Source organism: Xenopus laevis, chromosome 4S (assembly GCF_017654675.1).
Source record: "Xenopus laevis strain J_2021 chromosome 4S, Xenopus_laevis_v10.1, whole genome shotgun sequence".
Lineage (NCBI taxonomy): Eukaryota > Metazoa > Chordata > Amphibia > Anura > Pipidae > Xenopus > Xenopus laevis.
In genome coordinates, this window is record NC_054378.1 from 132,433,496 (window position 1) to 132,453,374 (window position 19,879).

The 19,879-nt window shown below is 41.7% G+C and overlaps 1 protein-coding gene across 3 annotated transcripts in view; it reads right to left on the reverse strand.

Annotated features, from left to right (window-relative positions):
* The window catches only part of LOC108704391 (inter-alpha-trypsin inhibitor heavy chain H3), a 46,594-nt gene that overhangs the window by 8,492 nt on the left and 18,223 nt on the right, over positions 1-19,879 (reverse strand). For all 3 annotated transcript variants that reach the window (XM_041561889.1, XM_041561890.1, XM_041561891.1), the window contains 6 exons: positions 11,279-11,460; positions 9,468-9,653; positions 9,129-9,268; positions 2,187-2,347; positions 1,617-1,622; positions 1,502-1,528 (listed from right to left, as the gene is read on the reverse strand). In XM_041561889.1, coding sequence (XP_041417823.1) covers positions 1,502-1,528; positions 1,617-1,622; positions 2,187-2,347; positions 9,129-9,268; positions 9,468-9,653; positions 11,279-11,460 — 702 coding nt within the window. The remainder of the gene's footprint in view (positions 1-1,501; positions 1,529-1,616; positions 1,623-2,186; positions 2,348-9,128; positions 9,269-9,467; positions 9,654-11,278; positions 11,461-19,879) is intronic.

Sequence of the window (19,879 nt, forward strand, 5' to 3'; positions counted from 1 at the left end):
TGGGCACTGTAGTAAATGAAAGGTGGGGCACTGTAGTAAGAAAGGTGGGCATGTAGTAAAGAAAGGTGGGCACTGTAGTAAAGAAAGGTGGGGCACTGTAGGTAAAGAAGGTGGGCACATGTATAGTAATAAGAAAGGTGGGCCACTTGTAGTAAAGAAGGTGGGCACTGTGGTTGTGTAAAGAAAGGTGGTGCACTGTAGTAAAGAAGGTGGGCACTGTAGTAAAGAAAGGTGGGCACTGCTGTAGTAGAAGGTGGGCACTGGTAAAGAAGGTGGGCACACTAGTAGTAAAGGAAAGGTGGGCACTGTAGTAAAAGAAAGGTGGGCAACTGTATAAGAAAGGGTGCACTGTAGTAAAGAAAGGTGGGTCACTGTAGTGAGAGAAGTTTGGGTCACTGTAGTAAAAGAAAGGTTGGGCACTTTGATGTAAGATAAGGTACAGAGGTTGTAGTGAGGACACTGTAGTAAGAAAGGTGCGGACTGTAGTAAAGAAAGGTGGGCACTGTAGTGTAGAAAGGTGGGCATGATAGGTGAAGGAAAGGTGCGGCCTGTTAAGTCGTTAAAACGAAGAGGTGGGCACTGATAGTAAAGAAGAGGTGGGCAATGGTATGTATAGGAAAGGTGGGCATTGTAGTAAAGAAAGGTGGGCACTGTAGTAAAGAAAAGGTTGGGCATGTGTAGGGTATAACGAGAAAGGTACTGTGTAAAGACGAAATGGTGGGGCAACTGTAGTATAAGAAAGGTAGGGCGATGTAGTAAATGAGGAAAGGTGGGCACGTGGGGCTCATGGATGTTTCTTCTGGATTTGCTTTTGTGCCTCCTCCTCGATTCCCGAGTCTACCCACAGTTCCACACAAACTGGCCATCCTGGAACTAAAAACCCTTGAGCTACTCCCCCATTTAGATTGATGGCAGTTTATGGTGATGGATGTCAACTATTTTATTGCCTTGTGAGCCAACTGTACTTTCTCTTACACTTCTCATTCCCAATCATTCAGCCTGTGCCAGTGCTTTGCCATCTCGTACTCATTTGGCTTTGGACTTTATTGGGGATCTTCCCACCCACCAATGGATGTCCATTGAGTATTTCAGTAACATTTCCCATTTGATTCTATTTGCTTAAATGTCCATTGTCTCCTGAACTCTCCCAGCTATTTATTAACACATCATTTCACCACTTATCCTCAATGCCCACTATCTGATGAGCCAATAAGAACCATTAGGAGAAATCTCTCCCCATTTGCCGACCATTCAAGTAGTCTTAACGTAGCTCCGCCCCCTGATGCACGCCCAGAAGGGAGGGAATAATGTAGACTGTGTTATTCTCATTCCCATTATGTCTGCCTGGGGCCCAAATGATTGGTCATTTCCCTGGGAATCTGCTGTCACTCAGACCCGGCCGGGGAATGAGAATTCAGCAATTCAGCCCCACAGAGACTGATCATTGTGCTCCTTCCCTGCTCTCTCTCTGCTGCACAAGGTTTATAGAGAATGATCCTACCTGTGTAAGTGCTCTGGGCCTGGGATTCTGCAAGAGGAAAACAAAATCATAAATTCACTGATTTTCCCACAGTGAGAACAGAAATGGGCACAATAATATAGAATGTAATACTCACCTTGTCCTGCAGGGGGAGGGGGGAGAGAAGAAACACAATTAGTACAATGGCATCACTTATATATATATATATATATATGTATATAACACTTCTGTATTAAAGTAAAGGAACAGCCATGGCACAGGCCCCTACACCGGGCACCATTATATCAAATATACCATTATATCATTATATCAAGAAACTCCAGATTGAAACTAAATAGAACATTAATTACAAGGGCAAGTAAAATAAAGATAATTCCCCTTGATTACAGGGCAGCAATAGAATAGCACCCCTAGTGGCGAGAAACACAATATGGGAATTTCCATTTCCTACTACAAGGCTGAGAGGGGCATCATTCCCAGGGCATTATGGGATTAACCAAGCAGGTGTCCTCCCACTTCCCTATTTCAGTAAAGTCTATAGAGAAGATTGAACAAGTATCAATGAGAAACAGTATGGCAGCTCCTTGATATCAACAGACACAACTATATAGATAATTATAGGACAATAAACAGGGTTTTATTCACCATGATCAAGAGGCGCTTTGTAGGGAATGTTAGCTCCATGGGTTCATTACAGAACTTTTACCTTCCACAAACTTATCAGCAATCATTGTTTCCTCCTCTCCTTTCTCTTCCTCAGGTTTAGTGACCACCATCGATGTCAGGGGGGTGACAAACTGGTATTTAAGCGACAGTTCAAGAGCCTTTGCCGTCAGGTTCTGCTTTTCACTCGCTGGAGCGGAAATACTGCAATGTGATTGGAAGACAGGACAAAGATCTAGTCGTTGCAGTGAGCTACCAGTCAAGGGTTAATCAATGTAGGACACACATCATACAGACTAATGGGCACAGAATCGCACACATAGAGGCTCTAGTGATCTGTGCCAGTCATGTGACTGTGCTTGTGTATTAACCACAGCCGCTCCTGCACCTTATAGATGGGCATGTACCCAAGTACCCACACATCCAGCCCACGTGTATTCCATGTAAATACATAAAGGAGGGAAAACTACAATACATACAATGTAATACATTCACTACGATAGGGACAAACCCCTCTCAGTAGCCTGGAACCCTACCCAACCCTCAACGTTTCTCTATTAGTTGCCAACAATGAGATACCACAAACCCTCTCAGTAGGCTGAAACCCTACCCTAACCCTCACCATTGCTCTAGCAGTTGCTGAATAGTGAGATAGGCCCTGAGTCTCTCAGTAGACTGGAACCCTACCCAAACCCTCAACTTTATCTAGCAGTTGCTGAATAGTGAGATACCCCCAAAGTCTCTTAGTAACCTGGAACCCTACCCTAACCCTCACCATTTATCCAGAAGTTGCTGAATAGTGAGATACCCCCAAAGTCTCTCAGTAGGCTGGAACCCTACCCTAACCCTCACCATTTCTCCAGAAGTTGCTGAATAGTGAGATACCCCCAAAGTCTCTCAGTAGGCTGGAACCCTACCCAACCTCAGCGTTTCTCTATTAGTTGCCAACAATGAGATACCCCAAACCCTCTCAGTAGGCTGAAACCCTACCCTAACCCTTACCATTGCTCTAGCAGTTGCTGAATAGTGAGATAGGCCCTGAGTCTCTCAGTAGACTGGAACCCTACCCTAACCCTCACCTTTTTTCTATCAGTTGCTGAATAGTGAGATACCCCTAAACCCTCTCAGTAGGCTGGAACCCTACCCTAACCCTCACCATTTCTCCAGAAGTTGCTGAATAGTGAGATACCCCTAAACCCTCTCAGTAGGCTGGAACCCTACCCTAACCCTCACCACTTCTCCAGAAGTTGCAGAATAGTGAGATACCCCTAAACCCTCTCAGTAGGCTGGAACCCTTCCCTAACCCTGACCGTTTCTCGAGCAGTTACCGAATAGTGAAATACCCCTAAACCCTCTCAGTAGGCTGGAACCCTACCCTAACCCTGACCGTTTCTCTAGCAGTTAAAGAATAGTGAGATATTCCTAAACCCTCTCAGTAGGCTGGAACCCTACCCTAACCCTCACCGATTCTCTAGCAGTTACCAAATAGTGAGATACCCCTAAACCCTCTCAGTAGGCTGGAGCCCTACCCTAACCCTCACCGTTTCTCTAGCAGTTACCGAATAGTGAAATACCCCTAAACCCTCTCAGTAGGCTGGAACCCTACCCTAACCCTGACCGTTTCTCTAGCAGTTAACGAATAGTGAGATATTCCTAAACCCTCTCAGTAGGCTGGAACCCTACCCTAACCCTCACCGATTCTCTAGCAGTTACCGAATAGTGAGATACCCCTAAACCCTCTCAGTAGGCTGGAACCCTACCCTAACCCTGACCGTTTCTCTAGCAGTTAACGAATAGTGAGATACCCCTAAACCCTCTCAGTAGGCTGGAACCCTACCCTAACCCTCACCGATTCTCTAGCAGTTACCGAATAGTGAGATACCCCCAAAGTCTCTCAGTAGGCTGGAACCCTACCCAACCTCAGCGTTTCTCTATTAGTTGCCAACAATGAGATACCCCAAACCCTCTCAGTAGGCTGAAACCCTACCCTAACCCTTACCATTGCTCTATCAGTTGCTGAATAGTGAGATACCCCTAAACTCTCTCAGTAGGCTGGAACCCTACCCTAACCCTCACCGTTTTTCTATCAGTTGCTGAATAGTGAGATACCCCTAAACCCTCTCAGTAGGCTGGAACCCTACCCTAACCCTCACCATTTCTCTATCAGTTGCTGAATAGTGAGATACCCCTAAACTCTTTCAGTAGGCTGGAACCCTACCCTAACCCTCACCATTTATCCAGAAGTTGCTGAATAGTGAGATACCCCCAAAGTCTCTCAGTAGGCTGGAACCCTACCCTAACCCTCACCATTTCTCCAGAAGTTGCTGAATAGTGAGATACCCCTAAACCCTCTCAGTAGGCTGGAACCCTACCCAACCTCAGCGTTTCTCTATTAGTTACCAACAATGAGATACCCCAAACCCTCTCAGTAGGCTGAAACCCTACCCTAACCCTTACCATTGCTCTAGCAGTTGCTGAATAGTGAGATAGGCCCTGAGTCTCTCAGTAGACTGGAACCCTACCCTAACCCTCACCTTTTTTCTATCAGTTGCTGAATAGTGAGATACCCCTAAACCCTCTCAGTAGGCTGGAACCCTACCCAAACCCTCACCATTTCTCCAGAAGTTGCTGAATAGTGAGATACCCCTAAACCCTCTCAGTAGGCTGGAACCCTACCCTAACCCTCACCACTTCTCCAGAAGTTGCAGAATAGTGAGATACCCCTAAACCCTCTCAGTAGGCTGGAACCCTTCCCTAACCCTGACCGTTTCTCGAGCAGTTACCGAATAGTGAAATACCCCTAAACCCTCTCAGTAGGCTGGAACCCTACCCTAACCCTGACCGTTTCTCTAGCAGTTAACGAATAGTGAGATATTCCTAAACCCTCTCAGTAGGCTGGAACCCTACCCTAACCCTCACCGATTCTCTAGCAGTTACCGAATAGTGAGATACCCTAAACCCTCTCAGTAGGCTGGAACCCTACCCTAACCCTCACCGTTTCTCTAGCAGTTGCTGAATAGTGAGATACCCCTAAACCCTCTCAGTAGGCTGGAACCCTACCCTAACCCTGACCGTTTCTCTAGCAGTTAAAGAATAGTGAGATATTCCTAAACCCTCTCAGTAGGCTGGAACCCTACCCTAACCCTCACCGATTCTCTAGCAGTTACCAAATAGTGAGATACCCCTAAACCCTCTCAGTAGGCTGGAACCCTACCCTAACCCTCACCGTTTCTCTAGCAGTTACCGAATAGTGAAATACCCCTAAACCCTCTCAGTAGGCTGGAACCCTACCCTAACCCTGACCGTTTCTCTAGCAGTTAACGAATAGTGAGATATTCCTAAACCCTCTCAGTAGGCTGGAACCCTACCCTAACCCTCACCGATTCTCTAGCAGTTACCGAATAGTGAGATACCCCTAAACCCTCTCAGTAGGCTGGAACCCTACCCTAACCCTGACCGTTTCTCTAGCAGTTAACGAATAGTGAGATACCCCTAAACCCTCTCAGTAGGCTGGAACCCTACCCTAACCCTCACCGATTCTCTAGCAGTTACCGAATAGTGAGATACCCCCAAAGTCTCTCAGTAGGCTGGAACCCTACCCAACCTCAGCGTTTCTCTATTAGTTGCCAACAATGAGATACCCCAAACCCTCTCAGTAGGCTGAAACCCTACCCTAACCCTTACCATTGCTCTATCAGTTGCTGAATAGTGAGATACCCCTAAACTCTCTCAGTAGGCTGGAACCCTACCCTAACCCTCACCGTTTTTCTATCAGTTGCTGAATAGTGAGATACCCCTAAACCCTCTCAGTAGGCTGGAACCCTACCCTAACCCTCACCATTTCTCTATCAGTTGCTGAATAGTGAGATACCCCTAAACTCTTTCAGTAGGCTGGAACCCTACCCTAACCCTCACCATTTATCCAGAAGTTGCTGAATAGTGAGATACCCCCAAAGTCTCTCAGTAGGCTGGAACCCTACCCTAACCCTCACCATTTCTCCAGAAGTTGCTGAATAGTGAGATACCCCTAAACCCTCTCAGTAGGCTGGAACCCTACCCAACCTCAGCGTTTCTCTATTAGTTACCAACAATGAGATACCCCAAACCCTCTCAGTAGGCTGAAACCCTACCCTAACCCTTACCATTGCTCTAGCAGTTGCTGAATAGTGAGATAGGCCCTGAGTCTCTCAGTAGACTGGAACCCTACCCTAACCCTCACCTTTTTTCTATCAGTTGCTGAATAGTGAGATACCCCTAAACCCTCTCAGTAGGCTGGAACCCTACCCAAACCCTCACCATTTCTCCAGAAGTTGCTGAATAGTGAGATACCCCTAAACCCTCTCAGTAGGCTGGAACCCTACCCTAACCCTCACCACTTCTCCAGAAGTTGCAGAATAGTGAGATACCCCTAAACCCTCTCAGTAGGCTGGAACCCTTCCCTAACCCTGACCGTTTCTCGAGCAGTTACCGAATAGTGAAATACCCCTAAACCCTCTCAGTAGGCTGGAACCCTACCCTAACCCTGACCGTTTCTCTAGCAGTTAACGAATAGTGAGATATTCCTAAACCCTCTCAGTAGGCTGGAACCCTACCCTAACCCTCACCGATTCTCTAGCAGTTACCGAATAGTGAGATACCCCTAAACCCTCTCAGTAGGCTGGAACCCTACCCTAACCCTCACCGTTTCTCTAGCAGTTGCTGAATAGTGAGATACCCCTAAACCCTCTCAGTAGGCTGGAACCCTACCCTAACCCTGACCGTTTCTCTAGCAGTTAAAGAATAGTGAGATATTCCTAAACCCTCTCAGTAGGCTGGAACCCTACCCTAACCCTCACCGATTCTCTAGCAGTTACCAAATAGTGAGATACCCCTAAACCCTCTCAGTAGGCTGGAACCCTACCCTAACCCTCACCGTTTCTCTAGCAGTTACCGAATAGTGAAATACCCCTAAACCCTCTCAGTAGGCTGGAACCCTACCCTAACCCTGACCGTTTCTCTAGCAGTTAACGAATAGTGAGATATTCCTAAACCCTCTCAGTAGGCTGGAACCCTACCCTAACCCTCACCGATTCTCTAGCAGTTACCGAATAGTGAGATACCCCTAAACCCTCTCAGTAGGCTGGAACCCTACCCTAACCCTGACCGTTTCTCTAGCAGTTAACGAATAGTGAGATACCCCTAAACCCTCTCAGTAGGCTGGAACCCTACCCTAACCCTCACCGATTCTCTAGCAGTTACCGAATAGTGAGATACCCCCAAAGTCTCTCAGTAGGCTGGAACCCTACCCAACCTCAGCGTTTCTCTATTAGTTGCCAACAATGAGATACCCCAAACCCTCTCAGTAGGCTGAAACCCTACCCTAACCCTTACCATTGCTCTATCAGTTGCTGAATAGTGAGATACCCCTAAACTCTCTCAGTAGGCTGGAACCCTACCCTAACCCTCACCGTTTTTCTATCAGTTGCTGAATAGTGAGATACCCCTAAACCCTCTCAGTAGGCTGGAACCCTACCCTAACCCTCACCATTTCTCTATCAGTTGCTGAATAGTGAGATACCCCTAAACTCTTTCAGTAGGCTGGAACCCTACCCTAACCCTCACCATTTATCCAGAAGTTGCTGAATAGTGAGATACCCCCAAAGTCTCTCAGTAGGCTGGAACCCTACCCTAACCCTCACCATTTCTCCAGAAGTTGCTGAATAGTGAGATACCCCTAAACCCTCTCAGTAGGCTGGAACCCTACCCAACCTCAGCGTTTCTCTATTAGTTACCAACAATGAGATACCCCAAACCCTCTCAGTAGGCTGAAACCCTACCCTAACCCTTACCATTGCTCTAGCAGTTGCTGAATAGTGAGATAGGCCCTGAGTCTCTCAGTAGACTGGAACCCTACCCTAACCCTCACCTTTTTTCTATCAGTTGCTGAATAGTGAGATACCCCTAAACCCTCTCAGTAGGCTGGAACCCTACCCAAACCCTCACCATTTCTCCAGAAGTTGCTGAATAGTGAGATACCCCTAAACCCTCTCAGTAGGCTGGAACCCTACCCTAACCCTCACCACTTCTCCAGAAGTTGCAGAATAGTGAGATACCCCTAAACCCTCTCAGTAGGCTGGAACCCTTCCCTAACCCTGACCGTTTCTCGAGCAGTTACCGAATAGTGAAATACCCCTAAACCCTCTCAGTAGGCTGGAACCCTACCCTAACCCTGACCGTTTCTCTAGCAGTTAACGAATAGTGAGATATTCCTAAACCCTCTCAGTAGGCTGGAACCCTACCCTAACCCTCACCGATTCTCTAGCAGTTACCGAATAGTGAGATACCCCTAAACCCTCTCAGTAGGCTGGAACCCTACCCTAACCCTCACCGTTTCTCTAGCAGTTGCTGAATAGTGAGATACCCCTTAACCCTCTCAGTAGGCTGGAACCCTACCCTAACCCTCACCATTTCTCCAGAAGTTGCTGAATAGTGAGTGTCACGATCGCCGCCCGGAGCTCCGGGCGGCGCGTCCCTCCTTGCCGGCGTCGCTCCCAAAATGGCGGCGCCCATGGCCGCCACGTGGGTAGCGGCGCCGGCGCGATGACGTCAGCGCGTCGACGTCGGCGCAAGAGCGTCAATGACGTCAGAATGGCGCCAAATTTGAAAATAAAAGCGCCAACTAGACGCCAGAATGGCGCCCAAGAATAGGAATACTTTCCCTAAAGTGTATCCTGGGTTTCCTGTGTGCCTTATTGCCAAATCTTGTTCCTGATCTGTTTCTTGACCCTTTGCCTGGACTTTGGACTGTGTTTGTATTCTGCCTGCCTGTGAACTCTTGCCTGATCCTGACTATTCTTCGTTTAACCCTTTGGACACCGCAACCTTGTTCCCTCAAGAGGGCTTCCTCCTTGATCCTGACAACCTCCCTGGAGGGAGCTCCCGGCTCCCTGACAGTGAGATACCCCTAAACCCTCTCAGTAGGCTGGAACCCTACCCTAACCCTCACCGTTTCTCTAGCAGTTGCTGAATAGTGAGATAGGCCCAGAGTCTCTCGGTGAAGTCACCAAAGATATATTGCTGTTGTTTCACTGCGTCGGGCTCTTCGTGCACCTTTATATTTTCAGAGTATTTCAGAGTGTCCGTCTCCTGAATAAACACAGACATTGGGATTATTATTCTATTTGCAGAATTCACACGGGGCTAAGGATGGATTGGGGTCACAGTTGTACCACTTGGTGGAGACACTATAAAAGGCTGAATATGGTCCAGCAGTAAGAGAAGGGTGAAGAAGCCGTTGGACTACCAGGAGCCTATAGAAGGGTTCACTTATAGACATAACACTTACCCCTTCAGCAGTCACATCGGCCGTGAGCCAGTTCAGGTCATTGTCCGTGATACGTCCGGCCACCACAATTTCACTTCCATCAAAGTAATGTTTGAACTTGTTCTGCGTCACATCAGAAATGGAGTTTTCGGGGTACTGGAGCTCGATGTCCATCAGGGTGGGGTTGGCCACTTCATCATAGAATCCCTGAGGGAAAGGGGAATATTCATTAGGTTGGTTTCAGCTTCTGGGAATTACACCTGAGGCAAATGTTGCCCTAGACCTACAGGGAGGACAAAACCCAAAGCCCAACCTTTATTTATAGGGCAACAGGGGCTCTTATAAACAGCACAGAGTAGCCCACATTTAGCTATAGCTGTGCCATAGTCTGTGGGGCAGTACAAAGGTGCCGGGTAAAGGGAATAATTTCATAGCACTTTTCTCCCATGGGACTTTACATCAAGCAAGGCAGCCATGACAGGTGCACTGAGTATGCTAACTCCTCCTACTTATAGGTAGTTACATTAGTCATGTGACCTCCCATCCATCCATTGTTTGTTGTATTTTTACTGATTTCAAGTACCAATAAAATTAAATGAGAAATCATAAGGGGCATGTGACCCTTCCTTGTACCTATCTGATGTATCAGACAGTACAGCCACTTCCCACAAGCCCACAACTCCCTGTAACACCCATTTTCCTATTTAACATGGAACCTCCTTTCCTCTAATCTCATTGGCTCCCTCCTGTCTGCTGGGAGGAGCTACTGGTGAATAAAGCATCCGACCCTTCCTTGTACCTATCTAATGTATCAGCCTGTACCCCTGATTCACTTCCAGCTCTCCCTGTAACACCCCTTTCCCTCCTCTAATCTCATTGGCTCCCTCCTGTCTGCTGGGAGGAGCTACTGGTGAATAAAGCATCCGACCCTTCCTTATACCTATCTAATGTATCAGCCTGTACCCCTGATTCACTTCCCAGCTCTCCCTGTAACACCCCTTTCCACCTCCTCTAATCTCATTGGCTCCCTCCTGTCTGCTGGGAGGAGCTACTGGTGAATAAAGCATCCGACCCTTCCTTGTACCTATCTAATGTATCAGCCTGTACCCCTGATTCACTTCCCAGCTCTCCCTGTAACACCCCTTTCCCTCCTCTAATCTCATTGGCTCCCTCCTGTCTGCTGGGAGGAGCTACTGGTGAATAAAGCATCCGACCCTTCCTTGTACCTATCTAATGTATCAGCCTGTACCCCTGATTCACTTCCCAGCTCTCCCTGTAACACCCCTTTCCCTCCTCTAATCTCATTGGCTCCCTCCTGTCTGCTGGGAGGAGCTACTGGTGAATAAAGCATCCGACCCTTCCTTGTACCTATCTAATGTATCAGCCTGTACCCCTGATTCACTTCCCAGCTCTCCCTGTAACACCCCTTTCCCTCCTCTAATCTCATTGGCTCCCTCCTGTCTGCTGGGAGGAGCTACTGGTGAATAAAGCATCCGACCCTTCCTTGTACCTATCTAATGTATCTGCCAGTACAGTCGCTTCAGGGAGACAATTCCAATACTTCCCAGCTCTCCCTGTGACACCGCTTTTAGCAACTGACCAGTTACATCAAGAAGTGATTTGTTTTTTAGATTTAAAGTTTGAATCTGTTTGTAAAAAAGTCCCATTTTATAAGACAGAATTTGCCTTTTCCACAAACAGAATTAGATTATCTGTGAAGTGAACCCAATGAATTGTGCAGAGTTTATGTGTTATCTCCTGTGTAAATTTGGGCCTCAAAGCCCTACTGTAGGCACCAGCGAGTTTATTCCATATTGTCTTAATGGGGTTACCTCCATCTGTAGCGCTGCATCCGATTCCTCATAAATGCGCCGAGCAACCCCTGAATTCTCCAAGGACAACTTCTCCAGGAAAGGATAATCAACCCCAGTGCCAAAACCCAAAGAGTACAGGGAGTATTTGTCATTGATAGCCTTCCGGGCATTTTCTTGGATCTTCGCCGGGTCCCTTTCCCCTGGTAGTAAAGCAAGAGTATGTCATGAGTTAATAAATAGTATGTCATGAAGTGAACCAATAGTATTTAATGACTTAATGAATAGTATTTAATGAGTTAATAAATGGTATTTAATGAGTAAATGAATAGTATTTAATGATTAAATGAATAGTATTTAATGAGTGAATGAATAGTATTTTATGAGTTAATGAATAGTATTTAATGAGTGAATGAATAGTATTTAATGAGTAAATGAATAGTATTTAATGAGTGAATGAATAGTATTTAATGAGTTAATGAATAGTATTTAATGAGTTAATGAATAGTATTTAATGAGTTAATGAATAGTATTTAATGAGTTAATGAATAGTATTTTATGACTCAATGAATAATATTTAATGAGTTAATGAATAGTATTTAATGTGTAAATTAATAGTATTTAATGAGTGAGTGAATGAATAATATTTAATGAGTTAATGAATAGTATTTTATGACTTAATGAATAGTAATTACTGGGTAAATGAATAATATTTAATGTGTAAATTAATAGTATTTAATGAATGAGTGAATGAATAATATTTAATGAGTTAATGAATAGTATTTTATGAGTTAATGAATAGTATTTAATGAGTTAATGAATAGTATTTAATGAGTGAGTGAATAATATTTAATGAGTTAATGAATAGTATTTAATGAGTTAATAAATGGTATTTAATGAGTAAATGAATAGTATTTAATGATTAAATGAATAGTATTTAATGAGTGAATGAATAGTATTTTATGAGTTAATGAATAGTATTTAATGAGTGAATGAATAGTATTTAATGAGTAAATGAATAGTATTTAATGAGTGAATGAATAGTATTTAATGAGTTAATGAATAGTATTTAATGAGTTAATGAATAGTATTTAATGAGTTAATGAATAGTATTTTATGACTCAATGAATAATATTTAATGAGTTAATGAATAGTATTTAATGTGTAAATTAATAGTATTTAATGAGTGAGTGAATGAATAATATTTAATGAGTTAATGAATAGTATTTTATGACTTAATGAATAGTAATTACTGGGTAAATGAATAATATTTAATGTGTAAATTAATAGTATTTAATGAATGAGTGAATGAATAATATTTAATGAGTTAATGAATAGTATTTTATGAGTTAATGAATAGTATTTAATGAGTTAATGAATAGTATTTAATGAGTGAGTGAATAATATTTAATGAGTTAATGAATAGTATTTTATGAGTTAATGAATAGTAATTACTGGGTAAATGTATAATATTTAATGTGTAAATTAAAAGTATTAAATGAGTAAATGAATAGTATTTAATGAGTAGATTAGTAGTATTTAATGAGTGAATGAATAGTATTTTATCAGTTAATGAATCTTATTTAATGAGTAGATTAATAGCATTTCATGAGTTACAATTAAGATGCTATCATATAAAGCCAACAATGTCGCCCTCTGACCAAAAGGAGACCCCCAACTCCACTTATGGACCACGGGCACAAACTCCATGACACAGGGGGGCACAAAGGGCTTTGCAGGTTTTATTTGCACATATTCTCAATAGAACTCGGAAATACATTTAAATATGACAAAATTTCAACAAAACCAGATGGGACTTATCCTCCAATAGTATGGGCCCAATTATTACAAAATACACACATAATCGTATTAAGGAGTAAAGATAAAAGGCAATATTTATTTAACTACCATGCCACAGATACTTAAAACCATTTAAAATAAATAAAAAACAGCGCTGCGCTGGGTTCAGGGATCCCTTTAACCCCAAATAACCACTTATAAAGAGGACTCCTCTATGTAGGATTTGGTGGAAATTTGATTATGTCTAGGTGGCTCAACAGCCAGTATTCCAATCAAGCGTTAGTAGATACACATGTAAATCCAATTGTTCATGTGAGGGAACGAAAGTGCATCCTTATAATTCACATCCGCAAGATATTGCAGAGAAGAAAATCCTGGTTATATAACACTGAATAGCGTGCTGCAGCTTAGTGAAGGTTACTATCTCCCGCGGGTACAATAGTCCCCGTGATGGTTTGCGGTGCAAGGCCAGTATATCAGGTTTAATGTCTTTGCGGGTAACTGGATTTGCCAATGTCTACTGTCCCATCCATATATTTACAGCCGCCTATTGCTCTCAGTGGCCAGCTGAGAGGTTGCGGCTTCGTGATACTGCGATCACTGACAGTCACCGTATTGTGCCAGCCCAGGTGTAACAGTTATCCCGGCTATCACCAGACCCGAAAATAAAGGTATACAGACCACGTGTCTTTGAGAGTTTTTCACCCGATAATTTCCGCGTTCCATCAACTGGCAGGAGATCTTCTGTCTGCGCACTTAAGTTCCCAAAATAGGGGAGCAGGGTATCCCAAACGACTCAGTGTCAGCGCTGTGCCTCGACAGCTGTTTCGCCACTCAACGTGGCTTTGTCAAGAGACCGAAAGGGTGGATATGATGTCGTTTTATCTTTGCCATCACATGTTCAAAGTGGGTGGTCTTTTGTGTAAGCCGCTTCCCACACATAAGAAGGATATAGTAATATCAATATGAACAATTGTATCATTTTCACTTCCCATAATCGTGGTTATGTAACCCTTTGGTATTATCTCAGTAGAATATATTTAAAGGATCAACCAAATAGGTATCAAATGAGAAGAGAGGACTCGCGGCTTCACTTTTGCTGTGATGGAAACATCAATATCAACTTGTGGCATGGTTACACAATATTATATTTCAAAAATTTGTAAGATTAATCACTATTGCTTATTTTTAACTATCATCCCATTTAATCGATATATAATTATAAACTTATATCAGAATAAGAAATAAGAAAGAAAAAGAGAAAAAAATGAAAAGAAAATCAAAAGGTAGAACTACAACTCTCACCAACACAAAATTTTATTTTTTTGAAATAGTCTAAAAAAGCGGGGCCAATCAAGGGACTATTGTTATGACCATTCCTTCATTTATTTATAAAGGCCTGAAAATTCAATTGGCCATTGAGTCCGAACTCTGACTTATAAGTATTAAGCTTAAATATCCAACTGGTCTCTAGTTGGAGCAACCTGTTATCTAGGTCACCGCCCCTTACATCGCTATGCAGACGGTCAATGCCCTGAAAATAAGACCCCATATGTTTGCCATTGTGAATGCAATAAATGTGTTTGGCAATAGATGACAATAAATTGCAATTATTAATATCTCGCATATGTTCATATATGCGTCTTTTCAGCGGCCTCTTTGTTTTTCCTATGTATTTGCTCCCACAGTGGCAAGTAAACATGTAGATCACGTAAGTCGTAGTACAACATATATAATGATACATGTTGTATTTGACTCTTCCATTGCTAAAATCCCTAGATGTCCTCATATATTGACACTGTTCACAGGCCCCACACTTATAGCTACCTACTGTTTTGCAACACCCTGTTTTCGAATGTTTCTGGAAATGACTATGAGTTAGTAAATCGCCAATGCTATTGTTTCTCCTATAACAAAAAAGAGGGTGAGTGGTTACCATTTGACCTATATTGGGATCATTGGACAAAATGTGCCAATGTTTCCGAATCAATGAGCGGACTTCTTGGTCTTTATTACTGTAAGTCAAAATGAGTCTAGTCTTTTCATTACCTGGAGTGCCGCTTTGTTTGGGCTTATATAATAAGTCTTCCCTATTCTGAGATAGGGCATTGTGGTAGGCTCTACGTAGGCAGCGAGTTTTGTATCCCCGTGCCTTAAATCTTGAGTACAGTTGGTAAGCTTCCCGTTTAAAGTCTTCCTCTGTAGAACAGATTCTCCGTAATCTAAGATACTGTCCCTTTGGTATGCCTTCGATGCATTTCAATGGATGCATCGATTCTGCATGTAAGAGGCTGTTGCCAGCCGTCTTCTTACGAAACAGGTTAGTGGACACCTGTCCACAGCTGTCCTTTTTAATCTCTATATCCAAAAATTCCAATTTGGAGTCGTGGTAATTTAAGGTGAATGTTAAATTAAAATTATTTTTATTGAGTTTAGACACAAAATCCTTTAATTTCTGTTCGGGGCCCTGCCAGATGATCATAATATCATCGATATATCTGTGCCACCGTAAAATGTGGCACAGATATTCGTCGTACTCTTCAGCCGAGAACACGTGGCGCTCCCACTCTCCTAGGAATAAGTTGGCGTAGCTGGGTGCGCATTTAGCGCCCATAGCTACGCCCTGGCGTTGTAGATAATAGATGCCATTAAATATAAACACATTGTGATGTAGTACAAAACTCAATGCTTGCAATATAAATTTATGTTCCTCGGAGATTGGGTTGTGTATGCGCTCAAAAATGTTTTTTATGGCCTCAATACCTAGAGCATGTGGTATACTCATGTATAAGGCCTCCACATCCAGACCCACAAGAAAGCAGTCAGAGCTTAAGGTCAGTCCATTAATCTCCCTCAGTAAATGGGAAGTATCCAATACAAAAGAATCGAGTTGTGTTACTAAAGGTTGTAGCACCATGTCTATATATCCACTTATTGGCTCAGTAAGTGATCCACAGCCCGACACAATAGGTCTTCCCGGAGGTTCATTGATGGACTTATGAACCTTCGGGAGAGCATAAAAAGTTGGGGTTCTAGGATGTTTAACTTTCAAAAATTCCAAAGTGTTTTGGTCAATAATTCCCTCCTGATAGGCGTGATCTATCAGATCAAACAACTTATCCTTGTGTCTTTGGGCCTGAGGTAGCAAAATTGGTTGGTACCAATGTTTGTTGTTTAGAATTTTATTGCACATTATAACATATTTGGGAGAATCCATGATTACAATATTCGAACCCTTATCTGATGGTTTAACAACTATATCCGGATTCTCCCTCAATGTTTTTAGTGCATTGATCTCCTCTATAGTGAGATTTGGATGCTTAGTATTGGTCGTCAGATGCAAAATATCTTCCGTGACCCTTTGTACAAAGGTGTCCACGGCCCCATTTTCAGTTGTACTGGGGTATCGAGAAGACCTTTTTTTACAAGATGGTAATTTGGTATTATCACCTGAATTTTCCAACCATAGGTCCTGAATATCTTGCAAAATTTTCTGTTCCTCCTCTACTCTGGGATCATCCCATAGTTCAAATAGGATTTTAAGGGTCTTAAAATCATTTAAATTGAATTGACTTAAATCCAAATCTGTTTGCCGATTACCCTTGGTCCATTGTAACTTCAAAAGCAATTTACGTGCAAATAAGTGAACATCTTTTACTAGTGTGAAGTGATCTATTGATTTAGAGGGTACAAAAGTGAGCCCTTTTTGTAATACCGCAGTGCAACTAGGAGTGAGGGTAAAGTGAGAAAGATTTATTATCTGTAAATCTTCATGTGATGGTGGTGAAACTGAATTGCCTGTGTCCATCACAGGTTCAGTGATTGTAAAAAACTCGTGCCTGGGAATGACGATGTGTTTTGGGGAAGATTGGGCAGGAGTGGAGCTCCGACGCTCCTCTCCTGTGTTGTCTGTGCAATAACTTGTTCCTTATGAAAAACAGTGTTAAACTTACGCTTCTTCCGATCAAATTGTTTCCGTGTCGTGAAAGATGTATCAGAACCGCTCATCTCACTTTCCGAGTGAGTGTCGCGGTCCGAATTACCCTGTGTGCTCTTCCTATATTGTGTCCCCTGAAAACCCTTTTTACCCCCATTTCTATTATACGTGTTGTAATTGCGTTTCTTCTGATTATTCCATAAGTAAACATGTTTGTTTTCATAGTCCAAAGTGTCTCTATCAAATTTGCGTTTTTTCACCTGCATAACCTCTATATTGAGGTTATCCATAAACCCTTTTAAATCACTGTCCATCTTTTTGAATTCTTCACTTGGTTCATATTCTTTAATTTGGTCCCAAAGTTGTTTTTGTTGTACCTTAATTAATTCCAATTCCTCAATATTATGTTGTTTAAGGAGGGACATAAGTTTGCATGAACATTAAATATGACAATTAACCACCTACCAAACACTATTTCCTATGTCCTTATCCAAGGGGTTAACTGAGTTATGCCCCTAACATCACAATGGAGTTATAAATGAATAGCTCAGTAAATGAATGTCGGGAGCCACAGGGTTAAAGTTCTCTATGGTTTGTTACATCCCCTACTTGACTATTTCCCCTTTAGGTCCTGCTGCTGTTTCCATAGTTACCAGGGTGGGATATAAATTCCCTGTTGGCCCAGGAGGATGAGACCATTTTCTATTCCAGTTAAATATATTGTAATATATACTGTAAACCCAGGTCTCACCCTCATTGGCCTCTGAGTTCTGTCCTACAGACAAAACCCACCTTCAGACTGGGGGTCTGGGACCTGCACCTCAACGTCGTAACCCCCACATGTCCCTTATGGTGGGAAACTGGTCTGGATCTGCTGTGTCTGTTATATTAATATATAGGAAGGTCAGTGATCCCAATGTTATTAATAGGGAATAAAGATAAATATATAGGAAGGTCAGTGATCCCAATGTTATTAATAGAGAATAAAGATAAATATATAGGAAGGTCAGTGATCCCAATGTTATTAATAGGGAATAAAGATAAATATATAGGAAGGTCAGTGATCCCAATGTTATTAATAGGGAATAAAGATAAATATATAGGAAGTGATATGATCCCAATGTTATTAATAGGGAATAAAGATAAATATATAGGAAGGTCAGTGATCCCAATGTTATTAATAGGGAATAAAGATAAATATATAGGAAGGTCAGTGATCCCAATGTTATTAATAGGGAATAAAGATAAATATATAGGAAGGTCAGTGATGCCCAATGTTATTAATAGGGAATAAAGATAAATATATAGGAAGGTCAGTGATCCCAATGTTATTAATAGGGAATAAAGATAAATATATAGGAAGGTCAGTGATCCAATGTTATAATAGGGAATAAAGATAAATATATAGGAAGGTCAGTGATCCCAATGTTATTAATAGGGAATAAAGATAATATATAGGAAAGGTCAGTGATCCCTGTGTTATTAATAGGGATAAAGATAAATATATAGGAAGGTCAGTGATCCCAATGTTATTAATAGGGAATAAAGATAAATATATAGGAAGGTCAGTGATCCCAATGTTATTAATAGGGAATAAAGATAAATATATAGGAAGCGTCAGTGATCCCAATGTTATTAATAGGGAATAAAGATAAATATATAGGAAGGTCAGTGATCCATGTTATTAATAGGGAATAAAGATAAATATATAGGAAGGTCAGTGATCCCAATGTTATTAATAGGGAATAAAGATAAATATATAGGAAGGTCAGTGATCCAATGTTATTAATAGGGAATAAAGATTAAATATATAGGAAGGTCCAGTGACCCAATGTTAATAATACGGGATAGAAGATAATAGTATAGGAAGTCATGATCCCAATCTTAATTAATAGGGAATAAAGATAAATATATGGAAGGTCGTGATCCCATGTATTAATCAGATAAATAATATACCATCATAATATGTTCGATTCAAAGGGATAAATAAAATAATAAAAGCGATAATAAGATATAAGATAGTGGTTTAATAATAAGGATACCATATATTAGGAACGCCAGTTTGATCCGCAATGTTATAATAGGGAATAAGATCAAATATCATAGGCAATAGGTCAAATCCCAATGTTATAATAGGAATAAAGATAACATATATATGATGGGAAAGGTTCATGTGATCCCAATTAGTTGATTAATAGTGGAATACAAGATTTAAACGATATATTAGGAACAGTCAGTGATCAACCCAATGATATTATAGGGCATAAAGCTAAATATATTAGGAAGGGTCATGATCCCAATGTTATAATAGGAATAAGATAAATATATAGGGAAGGTCAGGTCGATCCCATTTATTAATACGGGAAAAAAAGAGGAAAATATATAGGAAGGGTCAATCGGATCCAATGTTATTAATAGCGAATAAAGATAAATATATAAGAAGGTCAGTGATCCAATGTTACTCATTAGTAATAAAGATGAAATATTATTAGGAAGGTCATGATCCCAATTTACTTAATAAGGAATAAGAGAAATATATATAGGAAGGTCATGATCCCAATGTATTCTATTAAAATGAGGGATAGTTAGGTTAGCTGATAAATTAAATAGCAATAAAGATAAAATATATAGGAAGTCAGTGATCCCAATGTTATTAATAGTAATAAAAATAATAAATATATAGGGAAAGGTCAGTGATCCCGTGATCCCAAATGTTATTAATAGGCAGTATAAGCTATACAAATGTAAGATCCCAATAAGGACAAATACGATCTAGCACGTATTCCCATAAATAGGCGTAAAGTTATATCGCTTCAGTGCAAACTATGTATAGGAATAAAGATAAATATATAGGAAGGTCAGTTGATCCAATGTTATTAATAGGG